Raw genomic sequence first — 18,946 nt, 5'->3', positions numbered from 1 at the left:
AAATATCCAAGGAAAACTATATCAGGCTTCCCATCAATATTCAGCCTGGTGAGAATAAGCAGAAAAAAATTGCACCTCAGAAGTTATTTACCTTCCCCAGAAGTGTTTAGTGCCTTGGCCAGATCTGTATCACAGCTATGCTACAGTTTTGTGGTCTGAAGTACTAGGCATTTAACTAAGTAAAATATCTTGTTAATTGTGCTTTTGTACTTGCGCTTTTTTTTTTTGTACTGTGCCTTTTTCTGTATACTTTGTATATGTGAACCTTTATTTTTTACAGAAGAATATTTATATTAGTAATACTTTTATCTTTGTTTAAAATTTGTCACTTAAAAAAGGTGAACGTTTGTAGTTGCAGTCCAGCTTTCCCGACTGAGTTAGGAAAATGTGCTTTGGAAGCCCTTTCTAACATGAATGCCAAAGCAGCTTGCCAAGGCATTGGAATAAGTGGATAAGTGTGTGGGTTTTTCTCTTATTTTTTTAATAAGAGATGGAGGGATGTCTACCATCTAATTAAGTCAAAGCAGTCTGTGTATGATTTAGAATTAGGATGGAAGAGGGGGAGCATTCCTGCACAAAGTACCTTGGTTGAAATATGCTTGTGACAAGGACTAACTTTTCTCCTAAAAAAAGGAATTACGGCTCTTCGGACTGGAGAGTGGAGAAGGAACTATATTTTCTAGTGTGAGAATGCTCTAATTAGCCTATCAGGCTGCTGCCAATATGAAATGATTATTTAGAAAGCAGACAAACTTCATATTTTACAACGTTGTTCTGTGCATATTTGATAGTCCCTTAACAGAAAATATCTAGAGATTGAGGTAGGCTGTGGAGAGAAAGGCTTGATCATTTTTGACTGCAAGCATGATGTCTATGGGAAAGGGCTAAAAATGTGCATCTCCTAACAGAAGAACTGGCTACGTCAGAACCCAGATTTACATTGTGACACATTATCTCCTCTGTTCTCTCTTTCTCTGTGTCTCGCTAGGTAAGTGATAGTTAAAGAAATATGTAATATGTATTTCTATAATTTGACCTTTTTGAGAGATTATTATTGTTTGTTTCTGATCTGTAACAGTCTTGCTTTAGTTTTGTGCAGTGTGAAGATGTCCATGTATGCAAGTGCACAAGTCAATTTTCTTTTCCTTTTTGTCTTTTTAGGAGGCTTGTGTGTGTGTTGCAGTCTAGCCTCTGATATTCCCAATGAAATAACATACTCCATATATTTCTTACATAAAGGTAAGATTATCCTGTTCAGTTATAATTGCTTTATTTTGGAGAATATAACTTTGAAAGAGTCACAGAAAGCTTTGCAAAACAAGGAACTACCTCAGTCTGTGGACAATAAACTACTGTGGCTGGCGTTTTAAAGACGGCAGCTGCGTTTGGCTGCTGAGTCAACCTTCCTGCTGTAGACTTCCTGCCTGATACCGAATGAGTTGCTTCAAACCAGTGGCTTCATGATGGCTATTAGTTGGGTATTTCTAGCTAGGTTTTCCAGCATGCTGAGCACAAACAACATCGGTGAAATCTGTGGAAGCTGCAGGTGTGCTGTACTTATGCCATAAGGCGTTCAGTGTGTAAGAAAATGGAGACAGTGGCTCTTAGCTTGAATGTGTGTTTAGAGTTCCAGTTTCAACACTTCATTTTCACAGCAAGGAGTGCAACACCCATTGACTTAAGAATGGTGTATGTAAGTGGTGTCCTAGCTCTTAGTTTTAGGTCCTATTTTTTTTCTTGGAAAGAGTGAAGCATATTGTTTCATCTTGATCAGAGCAAAACTTACAATGTCAGCAAGATATCTTTCTTTCATTTGTAAGTGGAGGAGAGAGCTGAATTATTTCTCAGTGAAAAGCTGCATAGAATGGAGTAACCATATTCAAGTAGGCAACATACTTCTGTTTTACCTCAAGTCTTTGCTTTCATGTGTCAGGAAAATGACTTAGGACTTCAGTGCTGGGAGTTGCACTAACCTGTTACTTTGCTGCTGGAACTGCATTTTGGGGGTTCTTGAAGGCATTAGCAAACAGTCGAAAAGTTTTGGATGTAGCAGCACTCAGCACTGATGATTCACAATGAAGGGCTGACTTCCTCAGATGCGTCCTATGTGTAGCTGATGGGGGCTGCATCTCTTTAAGCCAGCCATGGCCCTTGTGCATCTGTGTGTGTACCAGGAAAAGAGTGAGCATAAATATGATGGTAATGTTGACCAGCTGTATCTAGAATGACCATGGAATGGAGTTTTTTGATGCGGAGCTGTTTCTGGATTCATGTAAGATTCATCAGTCACAGAGAATTACACGTTTGGACCTGAAGTGACCCCACAGAGGCAGTGGCATATCAGGAGCATAAGTCACTTTTTTGAGACTCATAAGGAGTTCAGCCTGTGCTGCAGCATCTACACACTCAGAAGGCGAACTTGCTTCTCCACGTGAATGCAGGTCCCCACAGTCGGTTGATGTAGCATAAATGCAGAAATGGTGATGTTGCTGGTGTATTCTGCAGTGCTAGTATTAGCTTACATGTGTTCAGGCTGGCAAGTAACAGGGTGGTTGGTTATCCTGAGTTATATTGATGCATCTCAAGCAAATTTCAGTCACTATCTTGTATCAAAGAAACTTTCTTTTAGATTCCCCTTTATCCATAGGGTTGCTGTTGGTCTTGGAAATCTCTTGTTTCTTTTTTGCAGCAGCATGAAGGATATCTCCTGCTGGGGTCAAGAATCAAAGTCCTGTCCACCTGGATGGGTGGCTGAAGCATGGTTCATCCACTTTTTTTTTTTTTTTTCCCCTCTTTGGTGGTCTTATAAACTGTAGATCTATCTCTTATCCTGTGTTTTCACACATTATTAGGTAGCATATTAGGTCATGACACCATTCACTCCAGGCTTAAGCAAGGATGTTTGGAGGCGAGTCATTATGTCCTTAGTTACCTGAATCTTCAGTTTCTCTCAGAGGTTTGATGAAATAGAGTTCTGTGCTGTTCTTGCTGGACAAAGGAAAAGGTTTGGTGCAAGCCTAGAATAAAATAACGTCTGTGCTGATGCTAAGTCCATGCAAGCAAAGTGGGTCTGAAATTAGCTAGGGTCTTAAACTGAGAGGTTAACTAAATTGGAGCAACAGGGTTTGCAGATAAACAAACTGGAGGTTCTCTAAAGCAGTTGAAGGATCACCAAAATATGAGGCGCAACTATATAAAGAATTTTTCTTTTTTGATGGGAAGGTATTTTTACACGAAAGCTTACTCTGCGATGGAATGCTTCTTAAGACAGGAACACAGGCTGTGTAGTATGTGGCCAGTTTCCGTATACTAAAGAACTGTGTTGCATAGATGCAGGTCTACTAAGTATGCAGCAACTCTATTTAGTGTGAAATAAATCCATCTGTGCAGACAAGCCCATAAAATAGCCTGAAATATCACTGTTTGGGTAAACTGGCACCGCTGAAGATTCTAGCTATAAAGTCATACGTGGCTCATAACAGATGGTGTGGGTTTTTTTAATATTATTATTTTTTTCCCCAGGTTACAACAAAACCTTTACAGTCTCTCTAGAAAGAGCAGAAACCCATCAACTGAAGGAAGTAGCTTTTTTGAATCTTGGTAGGTTATTGTTGTTGTTTCCCTGTGTGACTGCCATTCTCTGTCCCTGGTAGGGAGACAAATGGCTAACCCTCCTCTAAGAGGAAAAGATTTATTTTTCTTGACTTTAAGTAGTTGTGTGGGATTTTTTGTTTTGGTTTGGTTTGGGGTTTTTTTGCTTGACTTTTATATTTGGCATTTGATATTGCAATACCTCACAGTAAGCAACTTCCTCTGAAATTAACTCAGCTTCTGCTCTGGAGATCAGCTAGTGAGTTGTTGAGTGTCTTGAGCCTCTTGAATCTTCCCTTGCAAACCCAAATGTACTGCTAGTATTTCCTGTGTTAATACAACAGCTGCTTTTAATTAATTCCTTTTATATTTCCTAGACATAATCAATTCCTTCAAAGAGAAATGGGTCAAGATGAGAATCATGTGAAACAACCTCTTAGAGCAAATGAGTGAACAAGTACTAAATTGACTGCTGTTATTTCTTTAAATAGATTATTATGTGGCTGCTTATTTGCCTGGCCAGTTCCTGCACCTCCTGAATATTCAACACCCTGATCTACTGTGCTATAGTTTGTTTCTGACAGGTACAGTAAGACTACTGCTTTGAAGTAATTCTTATTGTAGTGAAAACTTGTTCAAATCTCTTTACAAGAAAGTTGAGTTTGCTTAGCATTTGCTTTATTGCAGTGTTCCCTAGAAGAGAGATTGAAAGAACCACGATTTTGCCACTTCCTTTTTAAAAAGAGAATCTGAAGTGACCGTTCTTACTTCATCCATTACGTACTTCTAGCTTGTTGTGAAATGGAAGAAGAGCTTTCACTGAATTTGAAATTCTTTGCCTCAGTTTCATAGTTTCCTTTCCCCCACCTTTGCACATGCTTATTGGTCCTCTGCTGTTCTCAAATTTCACATGGAGATGTAAATTTGATTTTACATTTCCTTCCTCCAATTGAGTTGCTCTAAATGTGTGTGTTTGGAGGGTGTGGGGAGAGGAAATCTGTGTTTCCTTCACCTGATCAGACTGATGCAATTTGATTTAGAGTCTCATCTGAGAGGCACAGTATTTCATTTCCAACAAACATGTCTTTATGGGAAATGGGTTATTTTTGGAAATGGAGGGCCTTTGTTTGAAAGCAGAAGCCTTTTTTTCTGATTGGATGAAGGAAAGGTAAGCAGTGGGGACTGGTGCAGGGGCACTGTAGGAAGCAAATGTGTGGCTGTTATGTATATCTACTTAAATATTCTGCTAGAGATGAGTGGAGAAGTTATGTGGTGGGCCTGACTTCTCTGATGCAAAGGATTTGGAGTCCTATAAAATAGTACTATGGTGGTCAATCTCAGTGCTAGCATAAATAAAGAGGTTTTGATCCAATGCTTTAATTGGTAATTGTAGAGCAGAACCTTTCTATCGTGGTCTTCCTGGGAGAGATGATGAGCAGTCTACTAATGCAAGGTTGTATCATGATTCTAAAGATGAGCATTTCTGAACTGTGGTGATGCTTAGGTGCCAATTCCATTGTTGTATCTGTATTACTGGCCTAGTGCCCTTCTCTGCCCTGTCCTATGTATCCTGATTTGTTCTATTTCCACATTGTGGGCCTTAGATCTGTACAGCTTTTCTGCTTCAACAGTAGGGAAGGATTGGATTGGATGTGGACATTGCTCCCTATTTATTCCCTCTCCTCAGCCAGCAGCATTCCTCCTCCTCTTCAGCACAATACCAGTGCAGGTAGTACTAGGGGCAGACTGTTTCTTACTGCTGGGGACCAGGGAGTGTTGGGAGGAGACAATACTAGTAGCAGCCAGATTTTACATTCTGAGTCCTTTCTCTCCTCAAACCTGTGTCCTTCAGGTGAGAATGCAAGAATTGATATGTTGCCCAACTGCTCCATCCAGTCCCCGCTTGTGTCAACCATCTTGGATTGCTGTGCAGGAAGCATCTATGCAGTGAGCATCAGTGACAGTGCCTTACTGCAGTTCCTACAGAACAGCAAGCAAGACAGCGAGAGATTGGCAGCTCTGCATTGTGCTCTTCTGTATGTTGGAAGTACAACAGACTTGGAAATGCAGGTGGGAAAAGAACCTGCTCTAAGTTCTTTGGCTAACATCTCATACAAAGCAAGGTCAGGGCATGGTACCAAACAGAAGTAATCCTGATTTGCATGTACCTTTTGGTAGTTCCAAGAGACTCATCAGCTGAGCTGCCTAAGGTGCTTTATTGGTCAAAGCTGTTTTGAAAATGTTTATCTCCGTATCAATGCTCCCTGCAAAGTGTTGGGTACCTGAATCAAAGTTCCTGTGGCCTGTTTCAAGTCTCTTACAACACATGCTTAAACAGATGTGACAAATTACCCTGTTCTAATTCTTACAGATTATTTGGTGGATTTCTGAGAACCTGTCAACATGTCTTACTTTTGACCCCATTCAAGAATTTATCATTGGTAGGTATTTCTTTTCCTGCATGCTAAGTTAGAATACCTAACTTGCGACTTAAGGAGAAGCCACAATGTCACAAACTGACTCTCTTCTTTCCTAACATTTTGATTATAATCTGTATTAACTGACCTACACGTTGTGGCATTAGAGCCAATGTCAGTTGTTTGGGAAGTATATAGATCAGAACAGCAGCAAAAAAAAATCAGAATGGCAGCAAAATGCAGGCTTTTGTCCACTGAGACAAATAGTGTTTTCGTTATTTTAAGTCACTGGAGAACAAATTCTCTGCCTTGCTCCTGGCTTGAATATCTGGAATGTAAATAACTGGGATTGGAAAGGAGTACCAAATCTTCTCTAGCCCAGCCCAAAACGTTTTGTGGTAATGATTTGGCATAGCATGACATCTTCTGTAACAACCGATTCCTCAGCCTAGCCAGTGCATGTCCTGTGTGCCCTGAGCCTTTGTACCAAGGACCCCTGCAGGGCTGAGCTGCAGCCAGGCCACTGATCCAGCCCTGCATGGCCATCTGGATTTCCCTTCCTCCTTTTGTGCACAGAATGGGACCGCTTCCACCACGGAGGAAGCTGCTTCAGAGTCAGCAGCAGGATTTGTCCCTAAACAAGTGTTACATAGATGAGGAACAGAGTGTAAAGCCTGTTCTGGATAACAGATAAGTTTACGTAAACTTGCCCTTCTCAATCTTTTTACATTGCATTCAGCTTCCCTGCACTGCAGAATGTGTCCAGAAATGCACAACCTGGATAAACTTTTGCCATACACATCACTGCTTGACTGGATTGGGGTAAGAGAACAGCTAGTGCTTCCATTAATAACTGGAGGGAGTCTGCTTGCTTTTCTGTTTTCCTTTAATAAAACCTGCAATATGACTTATTTGTATACATCACCTTTTCTCAGACATGCTCTAAATCCATATTTGTGCTTTATGTCCATTTTAGTTTGTTGAGTCTTAACATTAGTAGTGTCTTCCACAAGCCCTAATTTCCTCAAATAACTTCATTTATAAAATGGGAATAGTTACTGTAATGTAATGGATGATTAATTTGCTGGGGTTTGGAACAAACACTAATTGCCTAGCATATGATATTTATAGTGGATACAAAATATCTTTAACCAACAGTCATGCAGTTATTTCCAAGACAAACAGTTTCAAGAGAGTTAAGATTTCTGAGTAAGGTTGCAGAAGCAGAATAACTTTAAATAAGCCCCCACAGTTATACCAAATAGCTAATTTGAATTTTTGTAATTTATCACAGTTCTAATGTTATCTTTTCCTAAATGCAATCAATGAGAGAAAATGTCTTCTAGCTTTCTCTTCAGCAAAACTGAATGTACAGTCTTGGTTAGTTAGATTATTTCCCAAAGGAAACGGGTAATGGAGATTCACTTAGATACTCAAACAGGCTGTGTTTTATGGCAAGTGAATTATATTCTTAACATTTGTCTGTATTTATAGGTTATCCCTGGAGTAACATGTGCAACAGACATTATTTCTCTACCTATATTAGAGGTAAGTTTCTATATAAAAATATGTTCATATTGGCAGGTAGGAGCTTTGTTTTTACTTTTTAAAACTAAATACTAGCAGTGTTGGCATGCACAGCCCTGTCCAAAACTAGAGGTGAACAGAAAATTGCCCTATTGTAAATGCGTGACCCATTTCATAAAATATCAGTCTTCCTGACTGATGTTTGCTACCTCAAAGATGTATGTGTATATATATATATATATATATATATATTTTTTTTTTTTCTTAAGAGGCTTCTTCGGTTCAACAGGGAAGGCCCTCCAAGAATTATTTCTTTCTAGATTTGATTGATACCTCTTCAGTTTGTGACTTTGTTAGCTGCAGGTAAACTTCTTGGCACAAAAGGTGTATAGGATTTCTCAGTACATATCCCCCCTTTGGAGTGCTCAAGGGAGATTTCATTTTGCTTCCATTGGTACTCGTGGTTCGTGACCCTCCCTTTGTTTTGTCCAGAGCATCCTGTGATTGCACTGATGTCAGGGATTTGGCTACCTAAATCTAGACGCATTCCTGTACAGCCTGGAAAAGGCAGTGAGCTGGATGGGGAGGAGCACATGCTGTTTGGGTAGGAAACTCTGTACTTTCCATTGAAAACAAGATGAATGATTCTTCCCATCTTCCTTTTCCCTGCCTCAGCTGTCCCCAATTTAGGAAAACACTTCACATTTTCCCAAGTGCTACCCACAAGTGGTCTCTTGTTCTCCATGGGAACACACTCTGGATACATGAGAATATTGTGTTGTGTAGAATTTTAGTGAGGTGAGAGTCTGTTTTCTCCCAGGTACTTACAGTTAGCTCATAAAACTTCAGTTTTAACAAAACCTTTGAAAATTGGTGAAATTACCCACTGCCCCCTGACTCTTCTGCGGTTGCATTACAGCCATATTGCTTCAGATTCACATCACTGTTATCTGCAAATCGAGCTTTGCGTGCTTTGCTTGGGAAGGCTGCCATGGGAGATGAGACACCTGGGAAAATCTGATCTTGAAATTGTGTTGCTAAATTATCCATGTAATTCACTAAGGTCAAAGTTAGCAGGCCTTTAATTTGTCTGAGATTGAACCTCAAACCTCTGGGGGCAAATGCCTTTAGCAGCTATACTTCCTGATTGTGGAACTCATTTCCTATTTCTGTCTGAAACCTAAACAGACTGAAAAGGTCAGAGTTGAACTAAAGACACATATTTCCTGCTGCTTTTGACTGCAGATTGCTCTGGCTCTCAAATGAGGACAGATATAAATACACAGGGTTTACTGCTTTGGCTGCTTTGTACCACTCCAGTGACACAAAGCCACCATGCCTTGAGTTTAACTGGTCACTTGATGGGGTTTCGGTTGGTGTATGTTCTCGTGTCACAGTCAGACCCTGGTGAAGAATCTGGTCCTATATATATTATTTCTGCTGCATCAGATTTTATGGCATTTCACAGAAAGGACGGTGAGTTGTTTACCTGAGAAGCTTTTTAAAGTTCTCAAGCCCTTGAATTGTTGAGAGCCTTTGGGAGCACTGTATCCATATTCATAATGTAACATGGCTCCTTTGGTAACAGGTCTGTTTTGCCACCAAATTCCTGCTCAGCAAGAGATATTAAGAGAGGCTATGAGAATGGGGGAGCAGTAAGAGTCAGCTTGTCAAAAAGCTTTACACATTGTCATTAATATGTGTCTGATCTTAAACACAAAAAAACAAACTTGAAGGAGTGCACATAGGTTTTTCTATCAGAAGGGGAGGAGTGAAGGGCAGGAGGAGGAGGGGAAGAAAATGGGAGGGAGTTTGGGAGAAGAGAGTGAAGACGTGTAGCACAAGCAGTTGCCCGGGAGATCGGCACAGGAAAAGGCAGCCTCTCTCTCGCCCTTTGCTGGGGCTAAGAGTGGAGATCTGTGGTGTAGCTGCCCCTGGCTCCCTGCAGGGTTAGTTACGCAGCGCTCTGAATGCCTTCGCTGCTGGGCAGAGGTATTGCAGCAATTCTTCAAGAGGCGAGTGTGCTCTCCTGAAGACTTGAAGGTCATTGGCACCCTTCATCGCTCAGGGACTATAAGCAGAGAGCTTGTTGTCTTTAGTGAAAAAAACAATACTTATGAAAGGCTCTGTGGGAGCTTCTGATGGATTGCAAGCTGGTAAGGCCTTGGTTTGACTTCTGGTAGTACAGTGTCTTTTAGGCACTCATACTTTGGCATTAATTCCTGACCACTTAAGACTGAATAAAGGAGTCTTCTCCCTCAAATCTTTGCCCCTGTGATCCCCAGAGGATCACAGATTTAATTATAATAATCCTTTATTTTCAGTTTTTTACTTTTCAATAAGACCTAAAAGTGCAGATTTTCAGTGGCATCTGCTTTAATTCTGAAGTCTACCACTTCTTGTTACAGACAATATATGAAAGAAACTTGCTGTCTTGCTTCCCCCTACCACAAATCAAACTTCTGTGTGGCCTGAATGCATCTTTGCAGTGGTAGTGCTGTCGCAGTTGCATAAATTGGTCACTAGATGATACCCTTACTCTGTAGTCTTGATTTTTTTTTTCCACTGGTTTCATATTGGTAACATTTATGCAAGATACTGTGGTAGTCCATTGTAGATCTTGTTAATCAGCTCCAGCAGGGTGAACATACGGTGCTGTATGCCCTTCTAGTTTCCAGCTGCTAAGTGTAAGTAACCTGAAGCAAAAAATACATTTACTTTTCTGCTGCAGCTACAACAATAAAGCAACACTCAGACTTGGCAGCAAGAGGGACATGGCTGGCAGGAGTGAGTCTCTGCATGTTATTTTCACTGGCAAATTGTAGTCTATAGTAGAAAATGGTTTAAGGGCATCTGAGGTTTTCTTCTGAAGTTATTGTTATTGCTATCCCTCCCCCACTTTTCTAAAAAATCCAACATGTTATAGCAAGCCAGGAATTACTGTGAATCCAAATTCCCTCTGCCTTCTAACGTTTCTACTGCAGTATCTATACTGGAAAGGTAAGATGGGTGGGAAGGAGAAGAAAAGTGCAAGTACCATCACTTGTTTTTTAAAACTGCCAAAATGAAGTGCCTTAATCTCAATCACTCCCCCTTTATAAACTGTGGCCTTAAATCTCTACAGCCAGTCCAGGAACTAGCTCAGGAAACCAGTACCTGTTTGTTTGTTTCCTCCTGTCACAGCTGAGTTTGACTCTAATGCTGAAAGTGATTTAAAGGTTTTAGAACTGCTGTGGGAATGTCTGGATTTTGTTTCTTTTCTGGTTGAGAGTCTGCTGCTTGAGGTTGGCAAATGGATGTTTGCAGTGGAAGTATTAATGCAGCTTGAAAATATTGCTAGTCTGCCACTGCCAGGGTTGTAGTGTTGCTCCTCTACTTAGAGCTACTAGGAAACCAGAGTGGGATTTATTTGACCAAATGTAAATATTTACATCCAAGTTAGTTGCCTAAGGCTCCTTTTCTGAGTCAGTGGAACTCTAGACAGTATGGTCAGCGTAGTCTGTGGTGCGGTTCTTCCCATCCTAAACCAGACATCTGAAATGGGTCACATGAGTTATGGCTTAGAAGTATCCATTTCTCCCCAGTGACTGTAAAAGGACCCAAGGTAGCTAGGTATCTGCATTGCAGCCACCAGCTTTTCAGCTCAGGTATAGGTAGCTCCTACCCCTGCTGTTAAATTTAAAGAATAAATGTTTAGGGTAAAATTTAAGTAGTATTGAAAAAAGAGAGCAATTGCTTTTGTTCGGGTTTTTTTTTGGCTAGATTGCCATGTAACTACAATTATCACCATTCTTTCCAATCACTTAATGACAAGATGATTAAATATTTCCATAACTGTGCAGCTTGTATTCATGTTTTCCCTGCAATGCTTTGCAGGTTCAAAACTCTAAAGGCTTCTGGGACAAACTTAACTCAAACCTGGAAAGTGTGAAGTATGCAGAGCCACACTTGCATTACCACAACAATGTCCTGAGGAGGGAATGGCTTAACCTTTCGGAAGAGGTAAGTATACATTCATTGAAATAATCTCCAGAGCTGTCTTTTAAATGGTTGTTTTAAAGCTAAACATGGAAGTGTGTCTTTGTTTTTGTTTTGAATTCTTCAAGGATGTAATGGGGATAAAGAAATGGGAACCTGGTTATGAGAGGTGTAAAGACTTTCAGTCATTTTACTTATAAGGTTGTTGTCAGTAAGTTGTATTCTGTGAAAATAATGAAACTAAACAAAAATAATGAAACTAAACCTGTATTATCATGTAATTTAGATGTATGTGGGTGCCTGTGGGCATAGGTGGTTGAAAGGTGGGTTAAAGCTCCACTGTGCTTATTTCCATTTAAAGGGGAAATCAACTTAATTTCTCATCTGCCTTTCATCAGGAAGTATTTTAATTGGCCTTCTGGTTTGTTTGTTCATTTGGAGATTTTTGTTTGTTTACGATTCAGAAAGAGGAAAGAAGAACCACAGCGTATTTGAGGAATATTTTTGAAAATGCAAAAAAGTAGGTTTTTTTTTTATTATGTTTACCTTTTCTTATTTTGTTGAAGTGTGGTGAAGGATTTAAATGTGTTCTCCAGTATGGCTCATTAGATAACTGATCAGATACCTTGTTCTGAAGAAAATTATCTAGCTGATAATCAAGTATTGGAGTCCTTACGATCACTACAGCTTGATCTGAAATATCCAGGCCTCTAGAACTAGGGAATTTATGGTAGATATGAAGCCTTCTTATGCAACCTAGGCAGACAGAATTCTTTTTATGCTATTTAATATGTTTACTAAATGTAGTCAGAATTACAGTTCTTGGATCTCTTTATCTGCATGTGAAAGACCAAAGAATTGTTTAAGCTTTTTAATGTCCTAAAGAAATTCTTTAGAGAAATGCTTATGAAACAAGCTGATTTTGTTTCCAACCCCAGGGTGCTGTCTCATCTGGACACTTGGGACTGTGGTAAGTAGAACTTATGCTGATGTAGGCCTTAGCTGGAAGGTTTGTTAGAATATTTCCATCTAGCTGTTTTTGGCTGAAAAATAAATTGCCATGTGTGTTTTCAGCACTGAAGAGTTTGAGGGATGAAGATGAGTGATTATTAAATTACAGGAAAACATTCTCTCTGGTAGTGGTGATAGGATTGTGTACTGACTAGGAGTCCTTTGAAAATAAAGTTCCTACTTTATAAAGGTTCTAGCTTAACATAAGCATTAAAACTTTTTCTGCCTAAGGATTTTTTTTCTCCAGGATTTTTCTCCTGGAGCAGAGTATAGATGACACCGTGTTATTGCTGAGTCTTGTCCACTTGTAGCTGCCTTTCCAACTATAGAATTTGTGGTTGGTGTGATTGTGGTTAGGTGATAAATCATGGTGTAGAGAAAGCAGACATGTAGTGATTATTCCTTGGACAGGAAAACTTGAGATTTTTTCTTGATGTTTGGTTCCACTGTCACAAGTAGGTAAAACTGAATTCAGTAGTAAACCACGTTCCTGTTGTTCAGACATTAGTCTCCTGGGACTCCAGCCTGCCCTGCTGATGTGTGCTATGAAATGATGCTGATCTAAGTTTTGCCCACTGATTTTATTGCCACAAGTTTTCAGAATGTTATGGGCTGGAAATGAATACATTGCACTGGTTGTCTGCACCTTAGTTGGTTATTGCCAGGGACTCTGAGTTTTAGGACCTTGAATCAACTCCAGTGGCCTCAGGTTCAAACTACTGGCATGTTTTCCAAAGACGCTCATTGATAAATCAGTCATATTTTTTACTGTTCCTCAAGAATTTCCAGAGAGGTGCCAGCCAGTAATGAGCATAATGTAATGTATCTTTTCTGTAGGTCCTTCTTCAGGTCCTTTAAAATTGAGCACTGCAGGTCTTTGAGCTGTTAAGTGGTGAAGTAAATGTATTTCAAAGTGAGCAAAGAGGGTTGGAAAGAACTTTGTAAGAATTTAGCACTCAGTTCTGAAAAATACTGACTTGGTTTTATTGTGAAAGATGAAGTAGATCATTTCTCTTCATTTGCTGCTAGTAGACAGGAAGCACTGAGTAGGAAATGGAGGCTGCTAAGCTTCAGCTGATATTGGGCTATATCTTTTTTTTTTACCTTCTTCCATGTAGTTAAAAGTTTTGTTTCTTTACATAGTGGTCTGCAAATCAAAATAACAGAAGCATCCAGGCCATTGCAGAGAATGTGAGAGATCATTCTGTGGAATATCTACTTTGTGTCCAGCCATTTCCTTAGAAAAGCCATCCAGCTGTTTGCACTGATATTCCCAGGTGGTTCCCCTAGCTTCTTTGCTCTACCAAGTTGCCACAATGTGATACTTCTCTTAAATATCAAAGAAAAGGGGCATGCAAATGAAGTGTGAAATGGTGTGACAGGCTTGTGTTCTTCTATGCAAAAACAATGTTGAAACATTTGAGGGGAAAGATGGCAGATGCAGGGTTATTTTCCATTCCTTAGTTTTCTCTTACACAATCCTTGGTTCTGTCCCCATCTTAGTTCTTCAGGTGAGTGAAGAGAAGCACAACTTCCATTTGTTTATGTATGTTTTTAAGTGCTTTTGAAGTTGGTTGAAGTCTCATGGTGTTTCTGTGGCGTCATGTCCTTAAATGATTCTTGCTCTGTTTATTTCAGAGGAAAGGCTAACACCTCTCTTTCAAGAGGAAGATTACCAGCAGCAGTTATTAATGGGACTGGTATGTGCTTTTGTTGCCCTGTACACTAGAGGACGCACAGCCTCAACAAATGTAAAGACTAAGCCTATAAGTTCCAGTGCTGAGGGGGAAGCTCACTCAGAGTAGCTAAAGGATAAACATGGTATTCCCTAAGTATCAGAGTTCTTGGCTTCCTTCTTAATAGGTCAAGATACCATAAGGCCTAGGGGGAAAACAGTAGCAAAAGGTTAATTTGTCAAAGGGACTTTCCCCAGTACAACTTTTCTGTGGCTAGAAACTGTTATTCCATCTTCCTTGCGCTTCATATTAACCTGTTGGTTATTTTTAGGCTATTTTGTATCCTGAAAACCTGTGTTGGTGACTTCCCTACCTGCTGCTTTTCTCAGAGAAGACAATGGAAGATTGTCCTGCTCCTCTATTTAACTCCTTTTTGCTGTCTCCTTTCCTTCTACCTCACTCTAGGACTGTTCTGAGATCACCTTCTTTTTTGCACGTTTTCACCAGTGATCTCCCCTGCTTTCATCTATCATCCTAATGCTTCTGGATGTTAAATCCTGTCTCAATCCCCTGCTTGTCCTCTTTCTGTCTGAATACACATCTTGGCTTGTCTCTCGGTCTCTTACTGTTAGATATTTCATCACCACCTTAAACTCTTCAGCTTGCATTGGAAGGCCTCAGCACTACATCTCTGAAGAGCATATCAACGCTGTCCTGTCAGTCCAAATCCACCTCGTGTTTTCATTCATTGCAGTCCTGCCTCCTTATTTCCAAATTCTGCCTCACATCCTCTGAAACTTCTCTGCATTCCTTCCCTTCAGTTTACTCAGAAGGAGGAAGCAGGTCTTCACTGTCCTTTCTCTGTGCTTTCCCAAAATCTGTATTGCCCTCCTGACACAGTGTGACTAATCTTGTAAACTGCTTGAGACAGAGATACTGTTTATCTCAGTTGATCTCTGGGCTTTGATACAGGTAACAATTCATAGCATTTCTCAGTCAGGAGCCAGCATGGGCCAAATCACAAACAGAAGTTAAGTGAGGTCAGAGAATATTACAGAGAGGAGACTGTAGGTAGTGGTACAGACCTTATCATACTAAACACCTGATTTTAAAGACTCTGTACACTGATTTTTTTATTATTATTTTTATTTTTTCAAACCTGAAGTTGTCTTAAATCACTCAGATTATTTCGTTGCAGTTGTGCTGATGTTAGTTAACTCTGTAGTAAAGTCCCCCACATTTATTTGTATGTAATAAATACTTATACTCTCAGGAATCACCATTCATATTAAAAACTTTTCTCCCCACTGTTCTTCAGAAGAAAGGTAAAGAAAGCTGTAGCACATCTTATAATACTTGCCAAGTTTAACTTGATTAGACTTGAAGAAATTTAAGACATCTAAGCTTTTCCTCTTCAGAGCCATTGAAAGTTTAACTTAGCACTCGTTTTGGTGGATTATAGTATATTTATATAGTAGCTATATACATATATGTGTGTGTGTGTACATGTATATATACTATATAGAATATTTATATGGTAGTTTAGTATTTATATAGTAGCTGAGGGCTCAGTGAACTGGAGTTTTGTGATGGGGAGAAAGTTGTGCTAATTCCTGCTGATCAGGCCCTGCACCTGGTGGAGCTTTTGAATCTCTTTAAAGAGAGCTCAGGGACACTGATTTGTTCGCTTCTTTTTCTAGATGGTCGCTCAGCTAAAGGATCACCTTATGAGACATCTACAGTATGTAGGAAAAAAGAAGATTGACCAAATAGTTTTGGATTACGTTGCAAATCTGGTTAGTATGATGCCATAGTCACTAATGTGAATAAGCATGTAGTTGTTGAGGGGTGGGGGGAGGTGTATACTGTGTGTGTATAGCATGTGTTTGGTGGGAGGAGGCTTTTTTAAGTTGTTTTTCCTCTAACTATATCTTGCTGCTTAATAATATATGTATTTATATAGTAAATAATAATGCTTAAATAATATTTAAAAGAATCGTATTGGGCACTCAGAATACAGAACAACCATTTCCCTTTACAACTTGTACAAATACGGTCTGTTCCCAAAAGTGGAAATCTGAACTCATCCTGAAAGTACCAAAAGAGTGTTCTTTGGAACCATTTTGTTTGCTGTAGAATAAATTTGCCTTATGGTTTGAATAATGAAAGTGCTACTGGGGGGAAATACGGATTAAGAAAAAAATTATTTCACCCCAGTGCAGTGTGGAAGTAAATCTTCAGAAGTGCTGCATATGGACTTTGATAGGCTGAGCATAACAGGAGAGAGAGTTTTGCCCAAACAAATCCATATGACCTGCAGTGAGAACTTGCTTTCAAAATCCCTATTTTTTCAGTCTTTCATCATCTTGAGAGAAACTTCAAGAAATAAGCTGTAAAAACCATGGCTATTGTTGTGCATAAAAATTATTGTACCTGGTTTTGTCCGTCTTGATCCCAAATCTTGTCAGTGCAGAATGCAGAGTGAAGTCAATAGGAGCTCACATGGCAACTAGTGAATCCAATTGTTTGTTCTAGTGCTGGATTCAGTAGAATTTAGTCTATATAGCTCTTGGATGCCAGAAACTCTCCATACTGTTGTTTTCTAGAGCTGGAAATCTCAAGAAACTTACTTGAGGCTACTGGTGCCTGCATCTTTTCAGAAGTCTTGTACAGGCCAGTTATGCTGTTGACATGAAAATGTTCTCTGAACCGCTGCAACTTCCACTGAGATTACTGACTTGCCTGGATGTTATATTCAGGCTTCACTCTACCAGTGAACGAGCTGGTCAAGCTATAATCACTGGTATGTAATCACTGGTATTTCTGTATCTTTATGGATAGAAAAGGAAAATTGGTGGCTGATTAAAATAGGAACAGTACGGCACAATCCAAAGTTTTGTATGTGAAAACAGTGCTGAAAAGAAGCAGAATGTGTGTTCTCCTTCGTTAGTTTTCCAGTTACTATTTTTTATATATATATATTTTTTTTTACTTCACTAAAAACAAGAATTCTCTTATTTTGTAGACTTCTCATTCTTGGAAAAGATACTCTAAACAAATACAAGCCCTGTGGCTTGCACATGTTGCTAGATCTTTAGCTGTAGAAATCATTTTATTGTTAGGCTTGGGTTTCTGCTTATCCTGGTCAGAAATTCTCACATCTCTGACCTTTGTGAATCCTAAATGTTTGGAAGTTTTCCCGGGGAATGAGTTGTTTTGATTCTTCTAACAGTTTTCTGTGATATCAGCAGTGTGTAGCAGAGCTACAGCTAATGAAACGGGGAGGGATTTGAAATGACTTTGCTTGTGTGTTTGCCTTCATAGAATGTTGTAATATTTTTATTTGTTAAATTAGAAACAGAGGAGTAACTGAGAATGGGGCTCCACCATTTGTAGTCACTGTGTGAATTACCTGAAGTTAAAGTAGCAATGGCATGGAGGCATCAACAATTTATCATAGAGTAGCAGATTAGTGGCTGGTTGCTATTGGAGAACATATACAAAGAAGTAATGTGAGGAAGTGTTAATGAAATATTCCTGTGGGAATTCCCTTCCATTCACAGAGGAGTTCTGCAGAGCCTGAATATACCCAGTTACCAGTTCCCGTGCCACCTAACCTTCAGGAGTTGTTTGTATGCCCATATTCTGTCCCACCTCTCCTACAGTCTCTTTATCTCAGCTTGTTACTGTCGCGTGAAGGGAGGGAAAGGGGTAATCAACTTTGCCTGCCCGATCCCTCCTCCAAAGGGCTTTCACTGGGTCAGGTTCACACAGCTGAACAATAATTTGGTAATCAACTTTGCCTGCCAGAGCCCTCCTCAAAAGGGCTTCACTGAGTCAGGTTCACAAAGTTGATCAAAATAAACAATTTATTAAAGGGACAGATCAACAGGTTCAGGATTGCCAGTGATGAATGCACTTACTGCAACAAATTCTACTTTTTCTGAGCTCAAACTGATAATTAAGCGCTTTCAACAATGGTATTTTTCCCGGGGTAACATCCGACGTTGTCGGAGGCGCAAACCTTACCAAAAAGGCGTCCCTGTTTTGGGGAGGAGAGAGGTCCAGGCCTGTCGACCCCTCCGTAGGTTGGTGTTCTTGTCCTCAAAATGGAGGATCGTTTATGCACTGAATTTATACTCTTGGCGAGGTGGGGCTGAGTCAAACACTGTGGGATATTTGGTCCTTGTCGAGCTCAGCAGAGGGTGTCAATGACTGCTGGCCTTTTTTTCTTTTGCCCCTATCAACAACACAAGGCTGCAAGACTCCCGCCTCGCCCCAGGTGTCGTTTTGGGTGGAGCAATGTTGAGTGGTGAGACCTCCACCTCGCCCTGAGCGTTGCCTCACCCCCTCACCAGCATGGGCATCAGACCGCAAATCACCCTTTGTATTCACTGTTTACCCCACAGCAGAGAGGATCACAGATAATCACAGACCATTAGCCCACACAGCTTTACTCCATATCTGCCCCCTCACTCTTTTTGTTTCAGCTGGGCAGGGAAGCGAGTAAACAATTTATAGAAGTAGCTTGACACTTGCTGCCCTGACAACAAATGGAAGAGGAGGCAGGGTGAACAGACAGGCACAGGGCAGAGAGAGCAGAATAAACTGTAGAAATTTCTCTGAAAGTCACTGCTGTGGCTGCACCTTTTTGGCAGATGTCTGTAGCTAATTATCAAAAATGTTCCCAACTGGGGAGGAGTAGAAAAAAGACTCCATTTGGATTTGGGTTTCCTCAGAAGGAAG

General features: G+C 40.1%; 1 protein-coding gene across 1 annotated transcript in view; it reads left to right on the top strand.

The window, feature by feature from the left end:
- The window catches only part of GSAP (gamma-secretase activating protein), a 49,323-nt gene that overhangs the window by 19,496 nt on the left and 10,881 nt on the right, over positions 1 to 18,946 (top strand). The window contains exons 13-24 of the mRNA XM_067316778.1: positions 1,162 to 1,239; positions 3,523 to 3,600; positions 4,083 to 4,175; positions 5,444 to 5,661; positions 5,963 to 6,032; positions 6,748 to 6,830; positions 7,503 to 7,556; positions 11,412 to 11,537; positions 11,978 to 12,033; positions 12,452 to 12,483; positions 14,163 to 14,224; positions 15,901 to 15,996. Coding sequence (XP_067172879.1) covers positions 1,162 to 1,239; positions 3,523 to 3,600; positions 4,083 to 4,175; positions 5,444 to 5,661; positions 5,963 to 6,032; positions 6,748 to 6,830; positions 7,503 to 7,556; positions 11,412 to 11,537; positions 11,978 to 12,033; positions 12,452 to 12,483; positions 14,163 to 14,224; positions 15,901 to 15,996 — 1,046 coding nt within the window. The remainder of the gene's footprint in view (positions 1 to 1,161; positions 1,240 to 3,522; positions 3,601 to 4,082; positions 4,176 to 5,443; positions 5,662 to 5,962; positions 6,033 to 6,747; positions 6,831 to 7,502; positions 7,557 to 11,411; positions 11,538 to 11,977; positions 12,034 to 12,451; positions 12,484 to 14,162; positions 14,225 to 15,900; positions 15,997 to 18,946) is intronic.

This window comes from Apteryx mantelli, chromosome 1 (genome assembly GCF_036417845.1).
Source record: "Apteryx mantelli isolate bAptMan1 chromosome 1, bAptMan1.hap1, whole genome shotgun sequence".
NCBI classification, from domain to species: Eukaryota; Metazoa; Chordata; class Aves; order Apterygiformes; family Apterygidae; genus Apteryx; species Apteryx mantelli.
This window is presented reverse-complemented; position numbering and strand designations above follow the sequence as displayed.